The 26,378-nt window shown below is 40.7% G+C and overlaps 1 protein-coding gene across 1 annotated transcript; it reads right to left on the minus strand.

Moving 5' to 3' along the window:
• Window positions 1–489: 489 nt before the first annotated feature.
• Window positions 490–17,593, minus strand: LOC121838548 (Golgi-associated plant pathogenesis-related protein 1-like). Its single transcript, XM_042294862.1, has 5 exons — window positions 17,533–17,593; window positions 14,498–14,538; window positions 9,975–10,061; window positions 8,544–8,685; window positions 490–728 (listed from the first exon to the last, which is right to left on the minus strand). The coding sequence occupies exons 1-5, from the start codon at window positions 17,591–17,593 to the stop codon at window positions 490–492; spliced, it is 570 nt and encodes a 189-aa protein (XP_042150796.1).
• Window positions 17,594–26,378: the final 8,785 nt, after the last annotated feature.

Below are 26,378 nucleotides of genomic sequence, written 5' to 3' on the forward strand. Positions count from 1 at the left end.
TTTATCAAGGTTTCTTATTCAAGTAATATATCTGTTCAGAGTTGAGCCGACATTTAAAATACCGCTCGATTACGTCCAAACGCGATAGTCGATTACCGAGTTCGTTGTACACTCTTCAAAGCCACTGTGGCGTCGAAGAGTGTACAACTGGGGTGACACTGGCAATATTTTCATATATGTGCATGGCCATCTATCTGTAAGGAAGAGTGGCAGTGCTCATGGAAATCACTTTTGATCGCCATTGTCTAATAAAATCGGCTCAGAAAAATGGCTCCTTTAGAGATGGGTCATAAATGCGTGGTTTGACCGGTGCGTGTTCCAACTATGGTCATATTCTCAGACTCTACGCCAAAAAAACGATTCGTAAATTAATTACATGTAGAGGGTAGTTGGGGCGTCACATACTCAAATTATTTTATTTTAGTAATGTTTTACATTAGAAGCATTGTTTTATTTCGCTCCAAATATGTTTTTTGACACCTGGCCTGTTCATGAAGGCCTCAGCACGTTCCTTCCGAATTCACCATGGATATTCCCTTTGGGATGGTAGTTGCAGACTACAAAATATCTATAACGATGCGCCTCCTGGGCACGACTTTTAGCACACCCAAGAGTTCTGCTCGACTTCCAGACAACTTGAGTGAAGTGAGAAGTCTTCGAGCTGAAGTGCGGGTGGTTGTAGTCGTAGTACTTCTTTTCCTCATACCAATATTTGATTGCACTTTCAGCTGTAAAGAAATGAATGTAATATTCATATACTTTCACAGATTTGTAGTAAACGTCTTGTTGTATCAAGATTATATCAAGTTGCATATATGCTAAGTGTAACCTGTCCTACGTGACTTTGTTAAGTCAATAACATGAATGAAAGGAAAGTGCATCCATTTCTCGGACTCGCAAAAGTCTTTGATCGTAAATCTTTTAAGACATATATTATTAGTTGTTGTGGAGTCGCCGACGCGCCGACGCTAGCGAGCTCTAAAGTCCAAAGCGACCGAGAACAACCGTTCGCTCGCATGCAGCTCGAGATATAAACATCCGCTCGTCCGCTTCGCGCGTAACCTGAGCGCCTCGTTTCAGAGGCGCCTTTCTTTTATTTCGTTTTATATTTAATAAACGAGACGTCAATCTTCAGCCTGACTCCGGCACGAGAGGTTGTCTGTCTGTGCCCTTCGCTAAAGAACGTAAAACGAAACATTAGTATTGCTTAGGAAACCTGTTGATTGTCATTTTGCTCATATCTTGTAGTTATGCCATCGCCTTCAAATACTAGTGTAGTTATTTAAATAGTCTCGATTTTTTTAGCACTCTCATATTTCACCGAGATCTTTCAGAGGCGATTAGACGCCGCGATGGACAGCGATCATTAGATTTAAAAAAAAAAAAAAGATTGCCGATGCATGAGCTACCAGTGTACGGAACACAGTTGCTCCAAAAGCATTAAACCAGAAGTGACTATCTTCTGAAACTGATTGTAAAAACATTCTATGAACGATAAATATTTAACAAACACGTCTGCGATAATTGTAAGCTTGTTTTCTCAATACGCTAAAGTGATATTCCACTCAATGCAAAAACATAAGTGTTTAGGTAGGGCACCCATGTCACAAAACGAATTTTCATGAAAAGCAAAGTTGGCGCAATATCTAAGTTTTGAGGGGAAAATTGAGTTAGGAGCCCCTCGGAAACATGCTTCACTTTTGTGGTAAACGCCTCAAAATGCGTAGAAACACGTTTCCAAATCCACCTCTAAATATAAATGTTTCTCGCGGCAATGAACTATACTAATGGTGAATTCCACTGGTAGATCCGGAGCGCTTTTTCAAAATCCATGAGGGAGGCAAAATTCCGCTCCGTAGGACCCGCTCCCAATCGACGAGCGGAAGATGGACTCGCATTTTTAGAGCGACCCACCGATTCGCCCGAGGCGGTCGGCCATTCAAAATGGCCGCTGCTCGAACGTGACAAGCCGACCAACCTCTCAGCCGACTGAACTTAGCGACGATGTCACAACTGTCACTGTTCACCTGCTAAAACACGTGACGCAGGCCGGGCGAAAATGTCCGTACCGTGGAGCCCGTGTCACAAATAACGAAAAAGACGTCCGCATTCGCCACCGTTCCATACCTTTCGGCCGCCTCGAAGCGGCGAGACACGTACAACAATCGCCATTGCTGTGCGGACTCCAGATTGCTGTGCCAGCAATCTGGAGTTCAGATTGCTGGCAAGACTTCAATAAACGCAAAGAGGTAACAAATCAATCACTTTCACGGTCGCTGCCTAATTTGTTCTTGCTTTATTGCACAAGGAAACCGCGGCGACATGCAGTGTAAAAAGGTAAACAATCATTGGCTGCAAAATGAACAGGCCTAACATTGCGTCTGCCCCGGGATTTTCTGTCACTTTTTCTCGTACTTCCACTCACGATCACAGATGTCAGCGCTTACGAGTTACCACGCTCAAATCCCGGATATTCATCCCTCATCTACGCTAGGTAGAAGCGTTCGAGCCGTCACAATCCCGCGTAAACACCCGACGCATCCGAAAAGATCGAACTCGGCAACCCGACCGGTTCGGCGACCTCGCCAACCTCGCCGCGCGTGCGCACTGCCGAGTTAAAGGAAATGACGTACGCGCTTCTGTCAACTTCCTGCAAGACCTACGGGAATTCACGGTGTGGTTGTAGCACAATTAGGGCGCTCCAAAGAGCAAGCGGTGCCAGAGATCTACGAGCGGAAAATGATTAGCTCGAGCTAGATCTGCACGTGGAATATTCGCGCTCCAAATGGAGAGCTTTTGGAGCGCTCGAGATCTGCAAGCAGACTTCACCATAAAGGCCCGTTCACACTCTTGCGACCGACTTCGACCGAGAGAGACCAGACCGGTTTTTAAGCCTTTTGCAACCTCTTAGGACCGGATCTGCTGTAGGGGAGCTGGTCCTAAGAAGTCGCAAGAGGCTTAAAAACCGGTCTGGTCTCTCTCGGTCGAACTCGGTCGCAAGAGTGTGAACGGGCCTTCAGAGAATCTTTGTATGAAGGGAGAAGGTGAGAAACTTAGCTACATGACATACTTATCTAGGAACAGATAAATTTTAGTTTATTTTATTTATTTATTTATTTACCCTCAAGGCCCCGAAGGGTATTACAGAGGGGAGAGGGGATTAGGTGACAAGGGTACAGTTGTTGATACATAAAATATAATACACTAATTAATGCACGCTTGCTCAGACACTTCAAGAATATTTACACAATGTTATAACAGTAATACCAACTAGAAAATGGTTAATCAAAATGAACAAACAAGGCATTTTTAAAATCAATAATATTGGTTATGGAGGCTATGTCAGCGGAAAGGCGATTCCAATCAGAGCTAGTACAAGGAACAAGAGTTATAATAAGTGTTAGTTTTGTAATTGATTTTGATTTATTATCAATAATTATTTTTTTAATAATAAATAATTATTTAGTAATTTGTAATTTGATGGGGTAATGACTCTAAAATTGCAAGCGCCTGGAAATACTTCTAAATTTCGAACACAAAACGTTTTGTTACGACATTAAATTTAAGAAACATCTATAAAAGAGCTTGAATTTGGGCTAGTTTGGACATATTGGAGCAAGAAAAAACAGTGTAAAAACAACTCGTGCTTATGCATTGTTGCGCTGCTTCCAACAAACAGCAACACAACAACAATGACTAACAATAGCAACTTAATTGTTCTTGCGTATCTTGCGACGTTTATTTTTCTTAATAAAAATGACTGTATTCGAGATATTGTTCGGTCTTTGAGGATTAAGGAAGATTATCCTGTATAAAAATCGGATTGTTTACGTTAAAAAAGAGGAAAATGTGGACTGAACATTTCAATAAAACGGGCATGTTATTTGTTTCTTTCATTTACGACTAAATTTAGAGGTTTCGTCATTCAAAACCGTACATATTTTTTGTTGTTTCGGAATCCTACATTTTACACCAAAAATGTAACAGCGTCACAACGCAATTCAGCAAAATATCAATATTATGAATGAGTAATGTGATGTGAGAAAATGCGCCATCAAGAAATTTTCTGACATGCTAATCATAACCAGATACCTCTTCGCCCTCCATACACGCATATATTTATATACTTCGATCTTTTATAATGGTTATGCACAGAGTTGCATCTAAGATACAGCCGATCGACGATGACGAAGAGCATAACCCAAGCACGAGACCAAACGTACGCCGCAACTCGCGGCATGTATATACTTTTGTTATATCACTACTAATGTTCTAGAGGTAACGTATCCGAGTCATTAATGACCCGGAACTTAGACACCCACACGATTCTTGCTTAGGCTCACTGGGAACGGTTTCCGAAGTGACGCATCTAATTTTCCTATTGGTTGTCGTGACGACGGAGGTAGGGGATGTCTCTTTTATTTACAGATGTGTTTTAAAAATTCAGCGAAAGCTACACTAGTGCGGTTTGATCAGGTGAGTTGTTCAGCCACGGGGAGATAATAGGGGGTCGTCCAGCTAGTTAAAATAAGTTATGTATATTTTTAGTTTGTGGCACTAAATATATACTTTCATTTAGAAAGCTGCTGAGCTTAATCGAAAGCCACTAAATCAATAAGTTTTAGGGATTCTCGGAAAACATGGAAAGCTCGCAGGAGCGCTTAAATTAGAACTCATGCAGCAGGAGCAAGGCTCCTGGTGCGATAACGGGCCGCGCCGTTTTTTTCGTCCCTTATCATCCACGTTTTCTCACTGCCAGCCTATTGCCTGTTGCACGAGTGATGACTTTAGCGAATTTCTGCTCTTTTCGCGTCTTCAATTTTCTTAGAAGTATACTTATTGAGTGGTTTTCGATCATGGTCAGCAAGTTTTTTAGTGCAACCAGATGTTTTTATTTCCCCTAATTAAAAACTTAACTAAAAATAGTTAATTTATTTCACATATCGTAACGATTAGCTCCTATATTATGCCCCCTTTTAGTACATGAACTGCACAAACCACATGACTGAATCGTTCAATGAATTTTTAAAACAAAACTGTAAAGCCTTAAATGGGTACTCCTGCCGTTTCTTGACCTAACGAAACCAATCGCATTTTCTGGCTACACGAACTTTAGTCTTCAGGGTGTGCTTATTTATTTTCTCGAAAATCAAAGTAGAAATTGAGAAAACCGTAAATGAAGATGATGCCGAATCCAGCATTCCACTTCCCGCGCGCTCTCCAGTGGTGTGACGTCACAAATGGTCCAAGCCTTCAAGTCGTGCAGGTTGTCTAAAACCGAGTATGTCAAATGTTTGTTTTTTCTTCTTTTTGCATGCTTCTCAGTGAATTAGCTACCAATCATTCTTTTTCCACCATCAAGCGTCTTGTAATCAGTTGTAAACGTGGCTTACTGCCCCCTTTGTACCATATCGGTCGGCACACTTCAATGTTGCCATCCCGGTTTAAGAAACATGATAAAAACGAAATTTCAAAAATTCCATAACTTCGTGAAATGTTTTTCTTTTCACAGAATATTTGAGGAACTTGTACAGTCTGGTCTATCGGTACGTTGAGCCAATTTAAAGGCAAATTAGCGACCATAAATCATAAAACTCAGATGAACAAAAACAAAATCTTGCCGCCTCGTTAATCAGCATTAAGCATTGCTTTTAGAACGTGCAAAAGTCCTGGTGAAAAATGGCGATGGCTCTTCGCTGTTGCCAGAATCTTATTTTTTTTAATTGCAGTGATATGGGAGCTCCTCAATGGGCGTCTTTTAAAACCGACGCGCCCCATCTCGGCGAAATACCACATAGTGCGATCTGGGAACTAGTTGGCCACTCAGTTTTGATTTCGACTGACCAGCTTCATCTCATGCTATCACGCCGCGATCGAAAGCGCTGCTTATGTTTTCGATTATCTGACTTTTTAGGAACGTATTCGTGAAATTCGCGAATGAGTTCGCGAATGAGCTCGTTTTCACGAACTCACTCTCGAGCGATACGAAGCGAAGACCGGGGCACTTTCCTTGGTTCCCGAAGCAACGGATATTATGAGTGCGTATGCAAACGTAGTGAGACGTGGCTTAGTCACCTCACCCCACGAGTGCATCTTTGAGTTCAATTTCGATAATCCCGTCCAGTACCAGTGAACTACAACTGAATTTTGGTCATCTCGAGCCTCACACGCATTTTGTTTGCCAAACGTCCGCTTCTTGTTACTTCATTGGGCGAAAAACAAGCCGCATCCTCACAGGAGAATAAATCAAAGTTGAGCCCAGCGTTGACGCATAAACGTTTAAAGAAACGCAACAAATTCGACCTCACTACTGCACAAAAGTTACTGTGATGTCTTCCTCGTGCCATCATATATCTCCCACTCAAATCTTATGCTGATAGAAGATTAAGTTTCCGCAAACGCTGAGATTGGCGAGCTACGACGGAGGCCCTGACAAGCGTCCCCTACTCCTGGCTAAGCCTTTTTGAACGAGCTTTTACTAACGCCTAAGATCTGTGCCTGAACGGTGTGTCTAAAATTATCTCGGCATACTCAGGCATGAAGAAAGGAAACACATAACACATATTATGGCCATTAGCAACCGTCAAACGCGCTTTGAATAATTTCGTTCGTTTGGTCGTTAGGCGCACCGCATAGGTGTTCATGCCCGTCCGGCGAACGGTGCGGCATTCTTCACACAAGTGCTCGACTTTTGCTTTCTTAATACGGTCTGTATGTGCGAATGTGCCTTTATGATTGCAAGATAACTTTATGCGCATACGCGATGTTGAGTATTAGTGGAATGCAAGCGGATTGGGGGCTTCGTGCAGTGCTGCGGGTCAGTACATGTAAGAGATAAGAATTGTGTTAAAATTTAGCTTTGCAATGGCACCTCCGTTTTACCTCGCGTAAGTAATATTTCGACAAACTTCCTGCTCAACAACACTAATATGTATATGTATGGATACATCGAGCGCGAGCTCGATGTATCCATACTTATTGGCTGCTACAGCTTGTTAATTCGTACGCAAGCAAGATCCCCGAGCTTCGCCAGCACTGGCTCGTCCACATACCTCGATTGGAACGCTAACAGAAAGGCTCAAGTACAAAAATACAACAAGCCTGTGTTAAGACAAGCTATACATCTCGGGCTTGTGCTAAAGCTTCGAGGTCTGGCCATTTAGGTTAGTTTAGAGAACACAAATGACGCTCTCGGGACCAGAAAACATGAGATAACGGCCGTTAATAATCCACGCTCTGTATATAATTTCTTTTCGACGTGTCGATCGAAACCGAAACCATGCCACCCTTCTGTCTGGCCAACTAGTTCCCAGAGTGCAACACGCGCCGTGTTGCATGCAGGGCTTTATGGAAGTAGTCTATTGGCTATCGGTCTCTTAGCAGATCGGCGTAACTGCTCAAATTGTGATGTTGCTTTAGACCTGATGTTTGAACGATCTCTCACATGTATTGTACCTGTTTCGAAGTGAAATTGGGATTGGTGGGATGCTGCAGCTTTAGTGTACGAATTAATTAATAATTTTATTGGCTCTTTATGACTATCTATAACAGGCTCTAACTTGTCCCGTGGAAGATTGTGTGTACCAGGATGATAAGAAAAATAATTTCAAAGTTACGCACTCTAAATCTGCGTATAGTGATTGGTGTCTGTATGTATTTTGTTTCACTTCTTTGCTCATAGCGACGTTTTGTGACCGCAATAACGTATGTAATTGTTTTTAATTGTTCAAGCATTTTTTACTCGTATTATATTACTTTCCTTTAACCTATTCCCATGTAAGCACGGTTGTAGGCACCGCGCTAGGTGGCCTTAGTTGTCCCTTAACTCCGTCAAACAAGACTGAGTGTGAATAAATAGATTATCAATGCGTAAGCATTAACTATTCCATACAGCGAACAGACGTCATCAGCTTCGAAGCCGCAACAAACGGCACCTTTCCCTGTCCCAATGGAGCGGAGACTGTCGTCTGTAGCAGAAACCTGATGGATAGGCTCCCATTGGCTGGCGCGCGCCATAGTTTCAAGGAGCGTGACTCCCATTGGCTCTCGCGCGGCGTGGTTTCAGGGAACGCCACCAGAGAAGCCCTCTCTATGACGGCGCAGCGCACGCAGCGGCTCGGCCCCCGGTAAGAGGTGCGGGCTTGGCCGCAGAGCCCGCAAGGGCCAACTCCGGAGAGGCCGCACGGCCAACCTCAGCGCGGCGCAGCCACTTCCTATGAGCGCGTAGTCGGCCGTCGGCCGCTGCCTCGGCAGTAACGGAACCTGACCGCTCACGCCACTGCGCCGCAGACGAACTAAGGGAGCGAAAGAATGACATTCATGCTTTCGCATTCACAACTCATACGAAGTGCTTAGGTGTCCCCGGATTTTTTTTTCGACAAATCAAGTTACTTTTGTTATTTCTAATAAACTTTCGGGTTTATTAACAACAAAACATATTACGACTAGAATACAGATAATGATTATGTCTATGTATGATGTAGATCCATTAAAGCAGCCTACAAAAACTGCTCTGCCTTTTTGTTTTGTACGGGTGTTTTTACCTGAAACCTTGTAACTTCCACTGGATATTTCGTACCAGTAAATGTTTTCTCCAAGCTTCGCTGATTCCGGGCTGTGGGAAATAGGCTGGCCGAACCTTTGACGAGCGAGATGATTAGCCCAATATTGCGCATTTGCCTGAAGCTTCTGGTGAAAGGAGAAAAAAAGAACACATATATTACATCTGGTAGGTTCACGTTCAGTCGCAGCCTAAATGCTTCTCTGCTTTGAAGGATCAATCGAATTGAAGTTCCCCTCTAAACGAATCAAAAACTAGAATGATTGATCGAATCGATCAATCAATTGAGATTTTGTTGTGTTCGTCCGTTTTTTTATCGTTCCCCATCTCAGGGTTTACAAGATGTAAAATGTACGTTTTATAACTCTTCTGTTGTTCTTTCAATGTGTGTGGCATTTAATAAGTCCACACGCGTATTTGGCTAGACTCTAACGGCTCTTGCTATGATTCATTTTTAAAATAAAACGGAAGATTCTAGTTTTTGATTCGTTTAGAGGGGAACTGAAAGAAACCTCTAGCGCTTATCCCATCGTTTAAATGTTTACTTTGCTGTGGCAGTACTACTGAGGCGAAGCTTTATGTTCGGAAAACGACAAACATTCCTTTTAAGCGCTTACCAAATTGCACCTGGTGAATGTTCCCAAAGCTAAATGAAATGTCGTTACGTCATTTTTCTAAACCCAGCGACGCTTCGCGGAAGTACGGCGTTAACCGTAACGTGTCCAAGCTCCGAGCGCGAGTAGCCCATAAAACTTGGCCAAACCGGCTTTTTCTTTTCTCCTGCGCCTGCTCAAATCCCACAACTGGGGATTAGAAAGGAAGGCGGGGAGAGTAGGTGAGACCGAGAAGAGGAGAAGGAGGACAGGGTTGTTTTGGAAACAGGTTAGACCCTTCGCCTCTGTTCGTGCCGCCCAACCGGCCCTCGGATATCTTGAACGGGTAGGATGTAACGCGTTGACGACACCAAGTGGCGAAGCTCATAACCACGCCAGCCTCGCCGTAGAGTTGCCCGTGCTGGAAAAAAAAAATGACGTCACGAATTCGGTGCATCTGTCGGATCTCCCGCGATCAATAGCGTTTTCCGATTGCTGTTCTTCGAGCGCTTGCCAAAATCGGCAGTTTAGAAAAAACGAAAAACCAGCCTTCCGTTCATAATACCAACCCGGGGTTATCATTAGCGGATATTGCTGATCATAACTAACATATTTCTGAACATCAGAGAAACATTTATATATTTATTTAAAAATACCTATGAATTTTATAGAAAATGTAATACGCTGACATAGTAATTCAGAACCGGGGGAAAAATGGGACGGTCCGTCTCGTGTTTCCTCCGCTTTCGTATTACTATGCCAGTACTGAACCAGCTAATTCGCACTCTTGATAAGGTTTTAGTAAACAGCTGGTCACGTACTCTTTTGTTTAATCCGAGATTCGGAACATGATGCATGCTTCGAAAGTAGTTGTGCCACGAACGGCATTCTTGCTGAAACGTGTCTGTCTGAAATAGTAAAAATTGAAGTTATCTCCATTAAACGTCATTTGATAGCGGCCCGTGTCAAACATTTCACATAGTAGGAACACATGTTTTTGAGTTTAATTTTTAATCGAATTGTTTTTTCTTTCTTTTGTGTTCATTGTTTTTTTAGTGATTTTGTGCTTTCCGGTGTGCGTCTTCGGTAATGGACAAAGTCGGCATTAATCAAAGGTTACGTTTAAAAAAAACACGGGACACGGGAATAGAATTGTCTAACCCCCAGAGCATGCACATGACCCGTGAAGAAAAAAGAAAACGTCCCTGTAAAGATGAGAGAAGGAAACGAGTTAGTTAAGGGATGTAGTATGCGAAGAAAAATGCAGCCTCGGGAACATTTCAAAAGTTGCTTCTTTCCGCTTTATAAAAAATAAAACTGCAAATAAGAAATCCCATACGCTTATTTTAGGTATTTATCACTCGCCTTTAATCGGTATTTTTTCCGTCTTTCATGATTTTGATAAAACCTTCTCGGAGATTAATTTTTTTTTTTGGCATACACCAACAAACACAAGTCAAAGGTTTAAACTTAAATCTTGCTGTTCTAATGCGTAAAATTTGTGGGAATAGGAAGATTATAAAAAAGTAGCATGTTTCATTAAGTTCGGTCAATTGTAAACGTTTATCTAGTTTTGGTTTGCGTGTGTCGAGTCAAGAGGTCGGCCTGTACTGTACTAAATAAAATGTCATATAACAAGTTCATAATTAGAGCCCTGGATATCCGAGAATTATCTGCGGATTACCCGATGATTATCGGCGAATATCCACAGTCAACTGGCGAATGCGGATAAATAAAAATAGCATTTGGCGACTTGCAAATGGGATGCAAATGCCAGGCGCTGCAGTTGCAAATCGGTTGCGAAAGTCCGCGGGTCTGGATCTACATTTTTGACAATGCGGCCTATAAACGTGTGCGGCCGCAGAGTGTAGATTGAATACTTGAGTGACACTTTGATTTGCATCATCGAATATTTGACGGGAGCAAATTATTCTCTCTAAAATAAAAAGTGCCAATCGGGGATAAAATGGTTCTTGACGCCAAGAATGACCCGTACCTCAACCAACATCGCTTTCGAGCTCTATCTAGCTAACAAATGCTGTCCGTAGAAAAGTAAAGAATACAGAGGCATCGATCATCTCGGAAACGCGTGTTCTTGTTTGGCAGAAAACAAAAATGTAAAAACGCCCTTCGTGCAAAGAAATTAGAAACCCCGTTCCCCATTCGTCCCCCTCCTCCAAGCGTTCTGGTCTGCAGTGCCGTTTGAACTTCTCGCTCAAATGAGGTGTTGAGACTAGGCGGAACAAAAAGTTCATAATGTTTTTTATCTAATTTCAAGCAGTGTGGCCAAATTGTTGCAGTTCTGATAGAAAAAAAAGCAAAACAAACCGCGTCAACGAAGTAGAGGAAGAGAGCTTCAAGGCCACAAGTAGTGCCCTGCATTAGTCAAGTTGTCGGACACTCTAACGACTTCTTGCCAAATTATATAAGCATCAACGAGAATGCTGGAATGGTCGGCCTAAGCGCCGCACGTGGTGGCTTGTGCAACAGTAACTGTTCTAAAGAAATATTCTAGAACAAATGTCATAGTGCACGCGCGTTCGTCAACGCCCTGTTTTGATTAATTATTTTGAATCTTTTATGCGAGGACGGCGAGCGCGTTCGCCGGGTAAAGATCAGCAGCGACATTTATCTTAGGAACATTACCAAGAGTTTAGCTAGACTGAATCATTCTAAAGCATTGCAGTCGTATATGGCCAAAATCGATGTTTCAAGTATTCTCTTTTTGCGAGTATAATCAACGACTCAGATAAGCTTCCCGAAAAATTTGTAAATTGCAACCTTATTTTAATGTTTGAGGATGCTGTTAGACTTGTTTACTGAGTTTAAAACCTAAGCATATCGCATTGGTGTTATTTTCTCTCCTTTCCCTTCCTGCGAACTTACATATGTATATATCGCGTGATAATTTGAATGGAGTATTGTAGTTGTGTCTTTATATATTGCATTCTTTGTTATCAGTTTGAATGTACACAGCACGTGTCTTCAATCATTGTTGAACTTTGTTGTCAGTATATTCATAATGTTATATTGAATATAACTTTTTTACGTGCATTTAGTTTACTTTTATTTTCCTTTTCATTTGTGTTTTGCACGCGTCTCTTATCCAATTTCGTAAATACGAAATTGTTCAAAGTTTTTATTGGAGGTATGAACTGTTTCGTTCTGTTAAATGTTGTTCCTCCCTGCCACGGCCCACGGGCCAGCTCTGTGTATAAATCAATAAATAAATCTACATTCCGAGAATTCTCCTTGATGCTTGGGTAATTTAGCAATATGCATATTTGATGGTCGCGTGGAAAACATGACTTCTTAAGCACCTAAAGCAAGAAAGTAGGGGCTCGAAGCTTCTGCAGGCACTTAAGGATACATGCTCACGGATCCTTAAAAAAAACAGTAAGTGCAAAGTTTGCACAAGGTTACTGTGTTTATACACCCAAACTAAAAGTGTTTTTCTGCTCGAAGACTCAGATTGGCACTCCGTACACAGTATGTCAGAAAGATGATCGCGGCTGCCAAAGACCGTCGAGTGAAAAAGGAAGGTGAAGTCAAAGGTGTCGATGTTATCTCTGCTTCAAAACCACTTCAGAAAAAGGAACACATCTGATAGAAGCCCAGGGGTATTCTATCTGATCTAATGGGCGCGGTAAGTGATGTAGCAGACATAGCAAGTGATGAAGTCAATAAATACATCGACCACATGTGGATTTGAGAGATTCAATTCGAACTTCACGAGTGTTTCGCAACTCAGTCTTATAGCGCAGTTCCTGCATGCCACTCCAGCATCAAGTGTACCAGTTGAAGAATAAGACATCTTATTAGCCGGCCTTGTGATTCAAGACAGGCGAAGCCGTCTGTATCCGTTCATCGTTGACGATATTTTGTTTCTACAGAGCAACCTCGACCAGTGAAACCTGGCCCGTGTGTGCGTTAACTTTTTCTTGGCTTTCCCAATTGCTGCTATGTGTATGGTCCGGAGCATGCTGTTGCGGTTTATGTTTAAACCTGAAACTTATAGGTGTGGCCGTCATTAAATAGTGCGACATTTTCTCCGTGTACTGGGGCATTACAGGCTTATACGAGTACTTCGCTGCAATAAATAACAACATTCCTCTCCCACTTTTATATTGTTTTACCTAAATAAAGTGACACTGTTAATTTATATGCAAAGGAAATACGCGACTGCATAATTAACTGTTACAAAACAACGAAAACAAATATTTTGGCGCATTTTCTGGACACTGCCCCAAACACTAATCGCAACCTCACGAGTGGGATCATTTTTCCATTAACGGGATGTGTACCCTCTGGAAATATTATCTTTGATAATATAAATACGATCAAACAAAACACGATAACATATTATTTACCGTATTCTCACTCAAAAAAAAAGTTAACAACGATTATCCAATGGCTTATTAAGTAGATGCCTTTTTTCGTTCAAGATATATTTTATAATGTAAAATGAATGTACGGATTCTGTGTGGAATGCGGCTCCGAGTATTGCAGATGTAACTCGGATGCGGATACAAAGTGTGCGAATGCATATCGGATGCGGATCAAATTTTTATGCAATCATTTACGAATATCGCATAGGCGGTTGGGAGTGGGGATACACAATATGGCGATACGAATCGGATATGAATGATATGACTTATCCGCGCAGAGCTCGACTGATAAGCGGTTAGAGATGGTCTCATTATGGAACATTAATAAAAAAATTGATTTGCAAACATACTTATTTTGGTCGGGAGATGGTTCCACTCTACTGCGTTTGTTTACATGTTTAAGCATAAAAAATAAGACCTCTTTAGATGAGATATTTTTAGTTCATACGGATAAATGTCTTATTCAAGCTGAGCGCGTTGACCAAGTTGAGTTAACTTTGACACTATTGAATTTGGACTATAAAATGTCTGGTTCCCCTTAATTTGACAAGGAGAAGTGAATTAGGCTTTTCGCACACCATAGTAGAACAAATAGTATAAACATCTTGTGTTATACGGAAGCTCATGGACTGACTTTCGTGTTGCCACACTGATGTGTGAAAGCCGCTGCGCACAGTGTCAAATGTGGATATACTCCGTGAAATAAACATTTTTCTTCGTGTTCGATTAATATAGATATACAGAATGTATCCTCCTCGTTATATCAAGAAAATAAAAATGCACACCAAAATGCACACCTAAGTTTCCAAATGAATCTTTATTGAATATTTTAATGATTTTATAAACGAGTAATGCTATTTCTGTCAAATTACGCTTGTTTCTTTGTTGTGCGATTGTCCCAATTCGATTAACTGAGTTTTCTTCTTAGGAAAAGTAATAAAAGAACTCGAACGTACTTGGCTCCTCATCCGAATTTCGTGTGCCGTCGTCGGGCTCGCTGAAAAATTAAAAAAAAAGCCTGATTGTCTCCTCTAGCGGAGCGTGTGAGACGCTGACTGCAATATCAGTTACTTATTAACTTCATTTAGTGGTGAGAAACAGAGCTTTTCTTAGAGTGCAAGCAAAAAAAAAAAAAGAACGTAATCAGAAAAAAAAGTAAGGCATAAGTTCTGAGAACTAAACGCGATCCAAAAGAACTATTTAGCAACGACACACATGTCATATCGTGTAAGGCTTCTACTTTGCCATGAACTTCGCAGAATATTTATCATACGTGCTACTACCAAAATCACGCGAAGTGGAACTTTTTCTTCACTGCTCTGAACAACTTACCTAGATACGAGAAACCACCCTTGTATGAAAGAAGAATACCTTAATAACTGCTTATTTTTGCACTGAGATATCACTCAACGATGTTTATAGACGAAGTAAATAATGGCCAAAATTTAGTCACATTCAACGGACCGGCGTGAACCAACTTTTGAAGTGTAAAAATAAAAGTCGGCTTTACTTATAACATTCTAACAACCGTTATGCCGAGTCTGATAAGCTTTGAAATGCACTTCCATTTGTAGACTTGCTCGCATAATACGCACAGTTGAGCGTTATCATTTTCCGATGGGAACGAAAGTGAAGTAAATTGTTTCTTTTTCATTCTACCTTTTTTATGTTAAGCATATGGTGTTTATCACCTCGTCTGTTGCAGTGGGGACAATACGAAAAAAATTATAGAATACTAATCGAACTGCGTACGTTTGCCTAAGTATACAGGTTGTATATTTTTAATGAAAACCTATCTAGAAAGGGGAGGCGGAGGGGGCGAACGTTACGCTGGTTCCAGAGTCCCCATGCATTTATCAGGCACAGCGGACATTAAACAATACAGTATCCGGCAAAATACGTCAGATGAGGAGCTCAAATTAGTTTAATAATATTTTAATGACTGAATTTACGGTTCATGCAGCGCTTGCCCCGTTTTATTTAAGGCGTTTTAGGCGGGCTCATTGACGCTGAATACGCAGGTGCTGCCACATTAGTTCATATTTCTAGGTTTTCACACTTTCACACCCTATATAGTAATTGAAAGGGATTCCAAAAGGATTTATTTTAATTACCGCTCGGGAAATTGTACCTGCAATATAAATATAAAAGCCTCTATGCTAAAAATAAGCAACGCTTAGAGTATCGGCTCCTCATTCCCCAATAATCTTGTGGAAGCCGCCATTTTGCTGCTTTGGCAGAGCGGACGCAATCGTTGTTGGTTACGATTGAAAAAAGCGACTTCCTGAGCTTCAGGTGAGGCGTCAAGAAGCTCAGTTCTGCTCTGTCGCAAACTGTTTTAACAATTCTGGAGGACAGAAAACCGGTTAGTTTGAATCGAAATAAAATAATCGTTAGAGTAGTTGGAAACCATAAATGTTTGCACCAAGGTGACCTAAATGTCATTACTCTAAAGCGCTGGTTATTTAGAGGATTCAGACGATATTTGCCTGCCTAGAAGACAAGGCTTACCCCCCTTCCAAACGTCATGGCCAGCAAATCCGTGCAGCGCCACCTACTGTGCGTCGGTATCAGCGCCAGCGCATGTTGCCACATCTCACAACGAGACCGACGCCAGCAATCCGAGTTTTCAAGACGGACGTCGTCGAGCTTCAGGTTTTAGCCGCACGGGGCGGATCATGAATCTACTAACAACGACGTCAGGCAAGCGCCTAGTCTTGTAGGGGGTATTTTTTCAAATATATAATAACAAAAACACGCGATTGTGTCAAAAAAGCAAGATACGCAGTCACTATCTTACGGCTATTCTTCTGTGTATGTCCGGTCGCACGTGGGTGTGTGCCTGTTCTTTGCGAGATTCACGTTTCAAGAGTGCACAGCGCTCACAAATTGCATTAATTGATGTTGCGTAAGCTCACAACGTTCCGGTCTCCAGCTGCTCATTCGAAACACTTATATTCACATATGGAGCTTACCACGTATGCCAACGTTTAACGTGTTGGTCCTTCTAACTCGCGCGGGAAAGATGTACTTCGACAGAACTTATATCGAATTTAATCACCTAAACATTGATATATACCTAATATTTTCCTATCATACTTAATCATGGAAGGTCATGTGCGCTCATCTAAAGATGTGAATTATTTGAAATAAAGAAGAAAACTAAAGTTGAAAAAACAAGAAACTACAAGGACTAAGCACAAAGAACAAGAAGCGCCCAGTAGAAAAATAACATTGGGAACACCATTTTCTACAAAGGTTAAAATGCGATTTTGAAGCGGCGCTAATGCGCCGCTTCAAATGCGAAATTAGTTCCATGAATTTATCAACCAGCGCCAAAATAAAAAGGAAAGATGCCGGAGACCGAGACATTAAACTTGTTAAATTTTGATATTTACAGTAGACTCAATACGGATTTATGTTTATATTTCATTACACATATCACTCGTGTCGCACATGTTTTATCGTACCATCGTTGTAATAGTTCAAAATATTTGTCGGAGCCTTCTTCTTTTATTGTAACAGTGACGAAACTAAATGCTGCTTTTTGTCCTTGCACTGGCATGTCTAAAATGACAGAAACTGGCCTCATATCTCGTGTGCTATATTTATCAATAGATCAATCCTATAGGCAACAAATGACATTTCAATTAAACATGGATCCTTGGCACATGCAGTCTATCTCATAGCATACTCCTCAATAACTGGAACGAAATTCGATGTGTCCTCCACGCAGCGGTATTTGCTAGTTTCTATTCTTATCTAGTAGGGCTGTACAACAGGAGCGACGGCTTTTGCATAACCAGAGAAAAGGTTCCTATTAATATTTATTTAGAATGTTTTGTGAACTCAGATTCGATTAGTAATCATCTTTCTCAAAAAGCGATGCCGATCAATACAAGGACCAGGGGTTGACAGTGTTGACATGCACATGATAATGGATAGGAACCCCCTTAACCAAGCTATAACACAACCTCAAAGTTTTACTCACACTTGGCGGTGAGTACGGTGACCACGAATGTTGAGATAAGAACGAAACCACTTATCTTCATTTTGATATAGTTTATCAAAGCCTGGTGAAACAATTATTTGCCTGTTGAGTAACTTTTCGCGACTTTATATACACCCCAAATATATCGGCAGTTTTTCCACCATTGTTTTCTTGTTTCTGTGAAACCATTGTTTTTTGTAGCGTTATTTATGTTTTCCGCCCACCCTGCTTGGACCTCGAAAGGTCCGCAGTATGCACTAAATAAATAAATAAAGTGAATTACGAACACTTACATTACTTTTATCCCTTATAGGGCAGGCGAATGTACTTTAAAACGTAGTATGTGCACCAAACACGGTTCAGCCATTTCGACACCTCGATTATGTAACCTTCTATACAAACCTGCTTCATTGAAAATGTCAAATAATGTTTACGTTTTTACAATAAGGGTAAACATTGCTCCAAGCAAGAATTGGCGCAAATATCAAAATCAATATGTTAGCAGCATTGTTGTTTACAGCTTTACTTTTTGTTGTGCTAGAGTATTTTATTGGGTCATACGTTTCTGTTAACAGATATGCGCCATGTTTATAAATAGGATAGCAAAAATTAATATGCCAATTCACGTGTATATTTACTCAATGTGTTCACCTCTATTACAGGGCTTCGGTGAGTACCCCGCTCATAGAGGTGAGCGGGGTACTGACCTGATCACTTGTAACTAATAACCAATGATGAGGCGGTGACTAACTACAGAAACTGAGAGTTTAATGGGGCGAACTTGTGCTCGATACAAAATGGAAGAAGGTTCGCGTCGCAGGCGTCGATGTCGGCGAAACGCAGGATCGAGCACCGGGGCAAGACTGACCGCGGCTCCCCACGCGGAGCCGCCTATGTACATGCGTGGGCTTCTGGAACAATTGGTTTAGAACGTTCTACGCGTAGAAGATTCGAACCTCAAATACACGAGAATGTCCTCGAATTCACTCGAACGCGACATTTCCAGAAATAACACAAGGGCGCATCCGCTCCCAGGCATCGAACCTTGAGGCTTTTGCTAGAATACAAGGACGACAACCACTCGGCTACGGGCGCGCTTGATCGGCGACGCGCGTGGCAAGGTTAGCTGCATTGTTGGTGACAGCTTCGTATTCTGTTCAGCTGGAGTATTATATTGGGTCATTAGCTTATCTTATCAGATATCGGCCATTTTAATAAATAAGATAGGAAATATCCATATACGATTTACTTGTATATTTACTCAATGCGCTCCCCTCTATGAGAGAGCTTCGGCCAGTTCTCGCGCGGTTGCAATCGTGGTTTTTTTGCCATTCATATTTCTACAGTGGTAGTGATAAACCCCACATTTAAACTTGCACTCGACAAGACATCGTTAAATCAGTTATTAAATTAGAACAAATACGGTAAATTGTATGTCGGTATATAGCGCTTTTGAAAAACAAAACGTGATTTATCAGAAGAAATGTCTCCCTTCTTCTCTAGTGGTTCAAAATAAAACATTATGAGTATTAGGATAATACTTCTGGAATAATTTGGTTTACCCTCTTACGACGCAAGCTAAAATCGCACGACCACTCCTCATTGGTGTGGCCTAGCGATATACAACTTTATAGTCAAAATGTTTAAGCCCCATTTCTTCTGTCGCGTAGCTACTGCGAAAGAAGAGTGATTCTTGTGTGGTTAGTTTAATAGATTGTATATTCTTGGATTTTAGAAAAGCGTTTGACACGGTCTCACACTCACTTCTTCTCAACAAACTAAGAATGTTAAATCTAGACTCGGCTGTGCTTAGATGGATAGAAAATTACTTGTTCCAGCGTCGTCAATGTGTAGTACTGAATGGCAAGAAATCTGATTACGTTGATGTAACATCAGGAGTTCCACAGGGCTCTGTCCTGGGTCCACTTTTGTTTTTAATTTATATTAATGATATTTCTGTTGGAATTTCCTCTTGTATTCGACTTTTTGCTGATGATTGTGTAGTGTATAGAAAGATTAAGAGTTCAGATGATGTCGCCCAGTTGCAAGCAGACCTTGATCGTATTCAAAGTTGGTGCTCTACGTGGAAAATGAATTTAAATCACAAAAAGTGTGTTAACCTTTGTTTTACAAAGAAAAGGAAACAAATTGAATCTCAGTATTTTATAAATAATAACCCTATAACCAAGGAACTTACTTACAAATACTTGGGTGTCATATTGTCATCTGACTGTTCATGGAATGCCCACATAGAGGAAGTAGTCTTAAAAGCTGGCAGGGCAATTAATTTTATCCAACGTAACTTAAAATGCTCACAACCTTACTTAAAGACAACTGCTTATTTAACATGTGTTAGACCCATTTTAGAGTATGCATGTGCTGTCTGGGATCCAGCCCAAAAAACGTTGATAGATAAGCTGGAGAAAATACAAAACAGGGCGGCTAGGTTTGTTCTTGGACGATACGGGAGGAAAGAAAGTTGTACAGAAATGAAAAAAATGTTAAACTGGGAACCACTTTCCGTACGTCGGGAAAAACTGCGACTAAAATTTTTATACTCAATAGTTAAAAATAAAACGGGAATAAATAGCGAGAATTACTTAAAAGAACCCTATTATGTTTTAGTCGTAATGATCATAGTCTTAAAATTAGAGAGTACCGCGCTAGGACATGCATGTTTGCAAACTCCTTTTTTGTACGAACAATTGCACAGTGGAATCGGCTGTCTGAAGAGCAAGTGTGCTGTTTCAATGAAGACGTGTTCTTTTCATCCTTGTAACCCCCTGCTGTAACGCCCTCGGGCACTGCGGGGTAATCATTGAATAAAGAATAAAGAATAAAGAACAAGATGGCAATAGCTTTCAAATTATTTTCCAGCACTAGACGGACACGCTCCGAAAAGTATTCGGGGATACAAGAAATGAAAGACGTTTACAAATTTCTGTAACGCGAAATTAGAGACAGCTCTTGAGCAGGAGAAGAGGAGGGTACGGAGGAGAGCGTACGCCCCTCGTCCTTTACAGTACCCTAGCTACTCCTCACCTCCTCCTCGAATTATCCTACCATCCTCCTCTCCTCCTCTTTCCTCCTCCTTTCTTCCTCCCCTCATTCTTTACTCCACCTCCTCCTTTCCTCCTCCTCCTCTCCTCCCCCTCATTTTCTCCTCCCTTATTCTCCTCCGTTCCCTCCACTCCTCCTCCTCTGTGCCCTCCCCTCCTACTCATGCGTATCCACCCATCCTCCTCCTCTGTACCCTGTGCTCCTCCCACATTTCCCCGCTAAATTTTGCTGGAGAATCAAGGCCACGTGACCTCATCACCAATTCAGTTTCCAACACCAACTCAGATTGGTGTTGAGGTCACGTGACGTCAATTGTCCCTCTAAATCTAGCGGGAAAACCGAATTTTTCATGGGTGACGTCAGACAAAGTAATGTGAAGTCATTTTCGCCGCTAAACTTAGCGGGAAAATTGACGTTACGTGACTTTAACACCGATTCAATTTCCCGCCTAAGAGCTGAGCTCTAATGCTAAGGTACCCGTATTTTAAGTTAAACATACGGATACTGAAATGCATTTTTATTTAACGGAGTATCCTGGAGATACCTCTGTGGAAACAGCAGAAATGGATCCCGAAATAGAGATAGAGGCAGTCCAGCGGAGTGCTTGGAGCGGGTTTAACGTCACCGTTTTAGACACTCATGTGGGTGCTAGCTTTCGCTTGACCTTTTGTTAGCACCTGACTCTCCCTTGGAATGCCTATTCCTGCTGTGAATCATGCCCTTGTCTGGAAACCAAAGCGATTGCTTATTGTGTTAAAAAAAAGTGACACCAGATACCCAAGCGTTAGAATGTCCGGTATGCAAACGTTTCTATCACACTGGGAAGTGTTCGGGTATCAGCAAAACCAAACTTAAAAGCATGACGACCGCTGATTTGTTGCCTTGACGATGTACAACTTGTAAAATACATGACGAGCGACAATTACCACAAGCGAATAATGAGGCAACAGAGCTAGCCTACAAAGCCGAAAATCAAAGGCAAACAGCTGTGTTAACACAACTACAAGAAACAAGCAGAAAACTGACAGAGGTCTTGAGCAGACTGGATGAAATTGAAATAAAGATAAATGTGCAGTCAACAAAGAACGATACAATGATACCGAAACTAGAAAGGCAAGAGAAAACGGTCGAAGCAATAGAAAAGTCGGCTAGCATACTTTTGAAACAGTATGATGACTTGCTAAAAAGGTGGACTCATTGGCAGGCGTCACGAATGAGTTGAGAAAAAGGACAAACGAAATTGAAGAGCTCGGAAAAGAAAGAGACGAAAGAATTAAAGAACTAGAATGGGCAATGCAGAACGCTGAACAATATTCACGACGGATTAACATTGAAATTCATGGTATCGCTCAAAACAACAAGGAAGACTTATCAGAGGTCATGAATAACCTAGCAAGAAAGCTTAAACTTCCCCTACTGCAGCCTGATGCTGATAAGATTGAGTCCATGCAAAGACTGAGAGCAAGAGAGGCAAAATTCCTTAGATCATTGTGTGGTTCAATGACAGGTTCGAAAGAAACCAGTGGGTTAGCAAACATACCGCCTTGAATGCAGAGTGAATTTACATCAATGATAACCTGACGAAGCTCCAGTAATGGCTGTTCTGGGCCACAAAAGATTGTGCAAGTGAACAGGACTACAATTATGTATTGATGAAGAACGGCAAAGTTCTGGACAGACAAAGGGAGGGAAGGCCTGCAGTACCTATCGAAAGTGAAAGTGACTTGAACGAAATTCATATAAATGGCCACATGTAGCGCATTTAAAGACTGGAACAGATAAGCCCAAAACGTTCTCAATGAAGAAGTTATCAGAAACCAAAAGAAGATTCCCCACATTTTTCAAATTAATGTGAGGAGCCTAAAAAACACTGGGATGAACAAAATGTCTACCTGTTGAGCCCCCTTTTAGATGTTGATATAGTAATATCGACTGAAATAAAGATAAAAGCTGAAGAGCCTTTACCCTTTAACATAGCTGGTTTTCTTTCAATATCAGTAGGTAGAGAAGGCAAAAAGGGGGGAGGGTGGGGGGGTATTTTAGTTTACATTAAAAATAGTTTGCTATCCGACCGTATTCAAACGTTTTTACATCACGCAGAAGTTATTGTGATCACTACACATAGGGCTGAGTGGTCCCTTACTATATTTTCTGCTTATAGACCTCCGAAATGCAATATAAATTTATTCTATAAATAATTTGTTGCACTACTCAATAAATTTAATAATGACGAGCACATCGTACTAATAGGGTACTTTCTTCGACGTCATGTGCCAACGGAAATGTGGAGTAACCGAATATCTGGACATATTATTGCAGTTATGGGCTCCAAATATTAATTAATAATTATACAAAAGAGGAGTGCCTGGGTAGCAAAATGACAAGAACGTGCATTGATCGTGTTATTGTACGTTCGTGTAATTTATATTTTATAGCAGGAGTTATAAAACAAAAAAGTGGCATACCATTATTTCATTGCGCTTAGGATTATGGGTGAGGATGCTACAATCAAAACAAACAAGTACATAAACAGGTTCTAGAAAACAGTAAAATCGATGACAAGGTGAAAAGATTCAACTGGAACCCTTTGTTGCATCTTAATCACGTCACCCTATATAAAACGGTGGTTGACATGTTCAGTGGTATATACGAGAACTCGAAAAGAACGATAAAACTGACACAAAACAAACCAAGCAACAAGTGGATAGACAAATAAATATTAAAATTAAGCTGTGAAAAAAGTAAATTATGGAATAGATGCAAACGAACTCCTTATGATCTAGCATTAAATAAAGAATTCAGACAACTTTAAAACAGGGTAACTGCCAAAACTGGAGTGGCTAAAAAGGTTCCACTCACGCAATGTGGGAAAAACTTACGGCAAACGCGGAATGCAGTTAATCAAATACTAAAAAAATCCTAAGGACGCTAAGCAACGAGTTCAAAAAAATCAAATACGCTAAGCAACGAGTTCTATAATACATTTGCTAAGCAAGTACAAGATCTACGAAACCAAACAAGCAGCTCTGCAGAAAAACGAATTCAGCGAATTTTGCGTACCTGCCAGAAATGACCCTTTCGAAGCTAAGGGATATAGTTAACAGTAAGTCTGTAACAATGCCAGCCTGAAACGATCATATAAGGGTAAGAGATATACAAACTAGCTTTAGAAGCTTAAAAGATGTTTTTCTTGCGATATTAAATGGCGTTCTGGCTACAGGAAATATACCTAATAAGTTGAAATTGTCAGTATTTAGGCCTATATACGAAAGAGTTATCCAATTATAGGCCCATCGCGTTGCTACCTGTCATTTCGCAGGTCATGGAAAAGTTTGTCTTAAACTTAATGACCTCCTTTTGCGACAAGTATTTATTAGTTGGCAACAGTCAGTACGGCTTCAGACAAAAAGAAAACACGAAACTTTTACTCGAAGATATAACGAAAGCCTTCGATAAAACTCACCGCACTATTTTGCTAGATAAACTGGAAAGCATTGGTTTCCGAGGGCCGTTTCTCATGTTGTTTCAAAGCTACTTTTCCGACAGAACTCAAAAAAGTCAAAATTGAGGATTATACAAGTGATGCCTTGTACCTCAACTACGGTGTACCCGAAGGCTCGGTGTTGGGCACTATGCATTTTAATGTATATGTTAACGATCTCGCCTTTCTGCGCCTAAAGACTAACATTTATCAGTATGCTGATGATGCAGTTTAGTCTTGGCAGATGAAAGTTATTTTATTGCGGTCTTAACTCTCTAGGAGGATATAAAACAAGTTATGAGCTCGTTTTCAAAACATAGTATATTTGTGAACAACGAAAAAGCACATTAGACGTGCTCTAGAACTTCTCAAAAACGCGTTAGTCTTACAGAGCCTGTCTACTTGCATTCAACGATATGCAGACAGTGCCGTTGTTTACCACTACCCTACGTTACGAAAACAAATTACTTAGGTATATACTTTGACGAGCACTTATCATGGAATCCACATGTCGATTACTTGCTCAAGCATTTCGGGATAATTTTATCGTACCTTTATAAATTTCAAAGTTGTGCAGATATTAACTTAAGACGAATGACTTACCAGATGCTAGGGGAATCTAAACTAACGTATGGGATAGCAATTTACGCATTCTGCTCAAACTAAAAAGGGCAAAAAATGGACAACCTATTTAAAAGGATGATAAAAAAATATTACGTACGGCACACACCTTGAGGACCTAACATTTGAAGAGCAGCTGACCGACTGGACCTGCTGGCTCTTAATAACCAACGCACATTCGAAGTTCCCACAAAATATTATTTCCCGTATAATTTCAGAGTACAATCCACAAAAAAAAGAAGTCTTAGGCACACAGAAAGGTTTGACATTACAAGATATACAACAATTATGGGTAAAAAATGCGGAAACATCACGTTCCTACATATTTCAACAATCTACCAAGAAAGTTATTCGATCGCACATCCTTAACGGACGCGGAAAAATAAATAAGGAAATGGTTCAACCTTGTGCAGAAGTGAAATTGAATGTCAATTTTTTTTTTGGACCTGTACGTTTGAATGTTTGCATCTAAGTGGTATCTTTGTGTTCGAAATATTTTTTTACTATGCAAACATATCATAAATCAAAAAAGGAAAGGGAAATTTTTTTTATTTTTTTTTGTTTGCTTTGTTAGCGCACACATTGTGTTCTCCTAAGTATACCTCATTTTGTGCGAAGTACAATATGAAATATATGATTATATAAGGCGAATAGCATAGACAGATTTATTCTTTTTTTTTTTTGTTGCTTTGCTTATAACCGGAAAACGTGTGACATGTTTTATTTAATCTGTATGCTTTTATTTCGCGGTAAGGTGCAATGATGACACAACAGTAAGTTTGTAAGATGTGGTGTCCGAATTGAGATTTGTTTATTTTACGCTAGTTTTTTTTTATTTGTCTTTTATGGACTGCTTGTTCTCACACAGAAGCAAGTCAGTGCTTTCGTAAGGCAGTAATTAATATTTGTGCATAATATTGTGCTAATAAAATTATTATTATTATTATAAAAAAATACAGATACGTTCGGAATTGCATTTTTCCCCAACAGTGGTAGGTGCGTCGCATCCAGTACATTGGGAATGAAAAATGGCAAAGGTATGTTTGCTTCCTTGCGCGTTCATCCCTTAACTCCAATTCTTCATATACTCACAGCTATCACAAAAAAATGCAGCAACTAAAAAAAAATGAAAGACGTTTACAATTCTTTGTTATGCCGAATTAGTGCGCAGCTCTTGAGGAAGAAGAGGGGAGGGAACGAGGGGAAAATCAAGTGTCACGTCAGACGTGACGTCACATTTGACGTCACGAGGGCAAAATTGTCCAACTAAATTTTGCAGAAAAATTTCTCCGCCGAATTTGGCAAGAAACTTTTCTCCAATAAATTTTGCGAAAATATTTTTCTGCTATATTTAGCTGAAAATTTACCGACAAATTCAGCCAAAAACTTTTGTCCTCGTGACGTCACACGTGACGTCACGAGGACGTCACGTGTGACGTCTTCGAGACAGCAGAAAAGGGGGAGGAATGGAACGTCACATAAACAATGATTGGTCTCCGGACCATAACCGAGGTGTTTGTGAATCATGCAGAAATGTTTGTCCTTACTGTTCATAAGCCTGAATTGTCACTTACAATAGGTGCGTTCTATAGACCACCCAGTAGTAATCTAGACTTATTCTACGATGAGTCCCTAAAACTCTTGAACACATTTAATAACAATGATCATGTCCTACGACCAGGCC

The sequence above is a fragment of the Ixodes scapularis genome, unplaced genomic scaffold (genome assembly GCF_016920785.2).
Source record: "Ixodes scapularis isolate PalLabHiFi unplaced genomic scaffold, ASM1692078v2 PGA_scaffold6__148_contigs__length_123643588, whole genome shotgun sequence".
NCBI classification, from domain to species: domain Eukaryota; kingdom Metazoa; phylum Arthropoda; class Arachnida; order Ixodida; family Ixodidae; genus Ixodes; species Ixodes scapularis.

Excerpts from the sequence above, each read along its gene's own strand:
- LOC121838548 (XM_042294862.1), bottom strand. The coding sequence starts at position 17,593 with ATGAAGATAAGTGGTTTCGTTCTTATCTCAACATTCGTGGTCACCGTA. Across the intron at positions 14,539-17,532 it reads CACCGTACTCACCGCCAAGT|CGAGCCCGACGACGGCACAC; the intron begins GTGAGTAAAACT and ends TTAATTTTTCAG. Across the intron at positions 10,062-14,497 it reads AAATTCGGATGAGGAGCCAA|ACAGACACGTTTCAGCAAGA; the intron begins GTACGTTCGAGT and ends TTACTATTTCAG.